This window comes from Odontomachus brunneus, unplaced genomic scaffold, assembly GCF_010583005.1.
Source record: "Odontomachus brunneus isolate Ranch 3 - 2012 unplaced genomic scaffold, Obru_v1 Obru_scaffold_108, whole genome shotgun sequence".
Lineage (NCBI taxonomy): Eukaryota > Metazoa > Arthropoda > Insecta > Hymenoptera > Formicidae > Odontomachus > Odontomachus brunneus.
In genome coordinates this window covers 63018-67032 of record NW_022639558.1, presented here as the reverse complement: position 1 = coordinate 67032, position 4015 = coordinate 63018, and the positions used below count along the sequence as shown (strand labels likewise).

At 38.8% G+C, this 4015-nt stretch overlaps 1 protein-coding gene across 1 annotated transcript in view; it reads right to left on the bottom strand.

The window, feature by feature from the left end:
• Positions 1-4015, bottom strand: part of LOC116849156 — an 8909-nt gene continuing 4894 nt past the window's right edge. Inside the window, exons 3-5 of the mRNA XM_032826048.1 lie at positions 2685-3239; positions 1618-1954; positions 1-1459 (exon numbers count right to left, since the gene is read on the bottom strand). Coding sequence (XP_032681939.1) covers positions 1335-1459; positions 1618-1954; positions 2685-3239 — 1017 coding nt within the window. The 3' untranslated portion in view covers positions 1-1334. The remainder of the gene's footprint in view (positions 1460-1617; positions 1955-2684; positions 3240-4015) is intronic.

The window sequence follows — 4015 nt, the reverse complement described above, 5'->3', positions numbered from 1 at the left end:
TATGTATATTAGAATATATATTTATAAATAAAAAGAGTTATTTCTTCTTTTACATACAATAGAGAAGAGTGAGTAAAAACATGTCTTTACATACATTTGTGCGAAATTAGATGTGTACTTTTTGGTGTCAGCAGTTACAGACATATATTAAAATACTATGGACGCATGCGTTATTATAAGAAAGAAATACGTTTATAATAATAATAGTAAAAATATCAAATGAATTAATATTACTTCTAATCGTGTAAAAATATTTGAAGAGTTCCCTCAACTGCTTTTTTACACGTTCTCGTGTTGAGCCTTAGAAACATTATTTAACACATTAATACTAACATTTAACGTATATCTTTATGCATTTCAGTTATAAAGATATATTTCGTTGGCGCGGAAAGGGAGAGGACACAACTATGATGTTACCTTAACATTTACATTAAATATTTTGTGTAAATACTAAAAGTGGTAGTATATACGAACGACAATCAATAGAAAAAATATTTCGATTTATCACAATCTGAAATGGCTTTCAAATCCTGCTCTAATATCGACTTCAAAGTATTAATTTGCACTTGTTTCATTTTATGATCGTCCGAGTGCGATAGTACAAGCGAGCGTTTAACCAATATATAAAACTAGTCAAATTTACTATTCGTCATCATTAGATATATCAGTTTTGAGAAGGCACACTTCTCACGGGCGAGACAATACTAACGTTCCCCATGTTAGTCGCCGTTAAAATAACGTTATTTCCATATAACAAAATATCAATTAATACTAATTCAACGCACTCACTGTCCTTGCGTTCTTACGAAGTATGATATGTTGTACTTGTAGCGTGTGCTACCGTTCCTCAACGAATAGCATTAATCGATAACTCTTAATTACTTTACGGACGGTTACATTGATCGGATTCAGGGGCGGAAGTTGTGCCAAGTCTGTCTCCTCCACGAAATCAAGGACAGTCGACAATACTGGTGAAGGATTCGTGCTAGCATGAATCCGTGCGGTGAAAACTTAAGAATAATTTTTCTCTCTAGAGAACAAGATTTTCCCTTACGTAAAATCGACAACGCAGACGCGATACGTGAACGCACGCAGCGGGGCAAAGAAGCAATGCGTCCGATGGGTGGAGGCTCACCTTTGCGAGCTGTGTCTATGGTATTCTTTGGAGTAGCTTTATCGATCTGTTGCCTTAAATATTTATGGCGCGCCTATAGCGTTCTCATTTTAGCTGCTCGCGTTCTTTCGATGTCCTCGAGGAAAAGTACGTCGTACGACAACGACTGCGCATTCACGGAGTATTGAATAAGTTACCGGGCTCATCGCGCGACTTATTTTTATTCAAATGTCTGCCACTTCGTTATCTGCTGGCCCGGTTTCGCCAAGGCTTGCCTCCACTGTTCGCTGTAAGTCCCACCGACGTCGGGTCCAATCACGAAGTGACCTACGGGAGTCTTTTTGCCTGAAACGCAAAGATAGCCGAGTAGGATCGAGCGGAACGTTTGTGGACGTGAGTCCACGTTAGTAGACGTAAATTTTTATATCGTAATATATCGCTTTCTCTCCCTGTCGATTGATATCTCCAGCTATCAGAAGAAGAAATCTCATCGTATTGCTCACCCATCTTATTCTTCGAGACGAACTTGACGACGAAGCACACGTCGTTGAGCGCACCCTTGTACGGATTGTCGGCAACCACTCTTGCCGTCTCCGGCGAGAACTTGGTGGACACCGTCGGCGCGAATCGGTCGCTCTTCCAAAAGTGCGTAACTCGTCCGCCGTCGACGACAGACATCTTCAAATACATCTGCCCTTTCAGACCTTCGTGCTCGTGCATCGTCTGAAGTGAACATCTCAGACGATTCAGAGACAGTATCAGTTGCCCATCGTTGTCCTCATCCTTCTCGCTCTTCGCCAGGCACAACGACAATTCCACTTGGCCCTTTTTGTTCTCTTTCTGAAAAAATATTTTATCTTGTGCAACGCTTCAGTTCAGCTAGATAACTAGAACTCTCTAGTAAAATCAGATCTCTTTAATAAAACCAGATCAAACTAGTATTGTATATATCTACACAAAATTTCATCGTATTGGTTAAAAAATAAATTTATACAAACATCTTAGAGTTCGTATCAGATTAGGTATTTAACATTGAAGATTGCGCACTAAAAATTTGAGAATTGCGGAGCAATCCTTAATTTCCAATACACTGAAAGAAAAAATATAATATAATATTGTTCAGGTAAAAAAATATATTTAACAATATATTTATATTTAGATATTTATAAAAATATGTTTTTTCCTACAACCTTAATCTTTCATCAAAGCAATTGTTTATTCTGTTTGAATAAGAGAATTTAGATTTAAGTAAATATATTATTAGTATCCACCAAATAAATATTTTTTATTTTTTAGATATTTTTCCTCTCAGTGTATCGAAAATTTTTGCTTCAATGTAAACTCGCGAAAAATGTATAAATATAATGTATAAACTCGCGATAAATGTATGTATTTTCTAACTTAAAAGCGTTTGAAAATTTTCACTCTTCACGAGTTTACATCAAAAAATGAAATTCATGATCAGTTTAATACGAATTTGAGAGTTTGCTCGATTGTCTTCCATATAGATTATAGATATCATAAATAATGATAAATATCGATAAATATTTGTGAGGTTTTGCAAACGTACTTTGTCCTCGCCGATGATACCGCTCGAGATCGGTCGCAGTGGCTTCCACAGATCTCCCGTGGACACATCACCGGCGTGTTTGGATTTGGGTGGTTTGGTTACGAAGTTCTTCGAGTCCAGCGGAATCGTCGTCGCGCCGATGGTTCGTCTCTTGTCGTAGACTTTCCTCTCCATGGCCGTGGGTTCTGCGATTTTATCAGGACCCTTGCCGAAGAACTGACTGAGAAGCTTGTTCTTGGTGGGCTCCTGATTCTCGGACGAGCCGCTCTGACCTTCTTTCTTCTTGCCACCCTTCTTCGGCGACTCTCCTCCCTTGGTAGGTGAGCTTTTATCCTCTTTCTTGTCGGTCGCTATCAGAGGCTTGTCCTCGAGGACCGCGTAGAGAGTTGCGACGATGAATCTCGACCCGTTGATCTCCTCCTCGACCACTTTTGACTTGCCAAACTTCTGCTTGGTCTCTTTACGCAGGGGAAAGATGAACTCCTCGTTCCACTGTGGCCAGGATTCATTCTTCGAGGTAGTCTCGAATTTGTCCTTACCGGGGATTAGCTTCACCTGGAAATCGAGATTGTCATTTCCCAGAGGGCCCGGTAACGAAGCCACCCGTCTCACGGTTTCTCTCTCTCTCTCTTAACGTCCCAAGTAGAAAGACCTCTTCCTTGTCGCCAGTAATTGGTCAGGAATTTTGGTTACTGACTAGTATCTAACCAGTTTAGGCGACGTTTACTTAGCTAGTAATTAGACAGTAAAATTAGTTAGTCCCTGACCAGTCTCTAACCAGTTTTTAACCAAATTCTTTTGTTACAAGATTCTGTTAAATACGTATTTTCGTAAAAATCGCTCGATTCTGCATTGTAAAATATTATATGTTATTATTCAATATAAAAATGATGTAAAATTCATGTTTCAGAAGATAGAGTCCTTGCACGTGTACATTTATTTATTATTGAACTAGTAATAGCTTTATTTTGTATGATCACTTTTTCTTGCTTAGTTCCTGGCCAGTATTTTTTATATCCAATTTCTGAATAATTACGGTCCAAATTCTAGTCAGTAAAAACTGGTCAGTTTCTAACTAGTGTTATCAGTTTTTTTTTCTGAGAATTTATCCACTTGGATAAATTCTCTTGGATTATTCTTAACGAATCTCTCTCTTTCTCTCTCTCTTTTTCTTCCACGTGAAAATAGATGGGAACAGAAGTAGCAATAAAACGAGACGATAAATTACCCTTGAACGAGATCAGCACGCACCTACTGTCTGAATTATGAAACGCAATCTCTCGATCGGTATATCTCTCGACGGAGTGCGGAGGGGGGGGGGGGGGGGCATT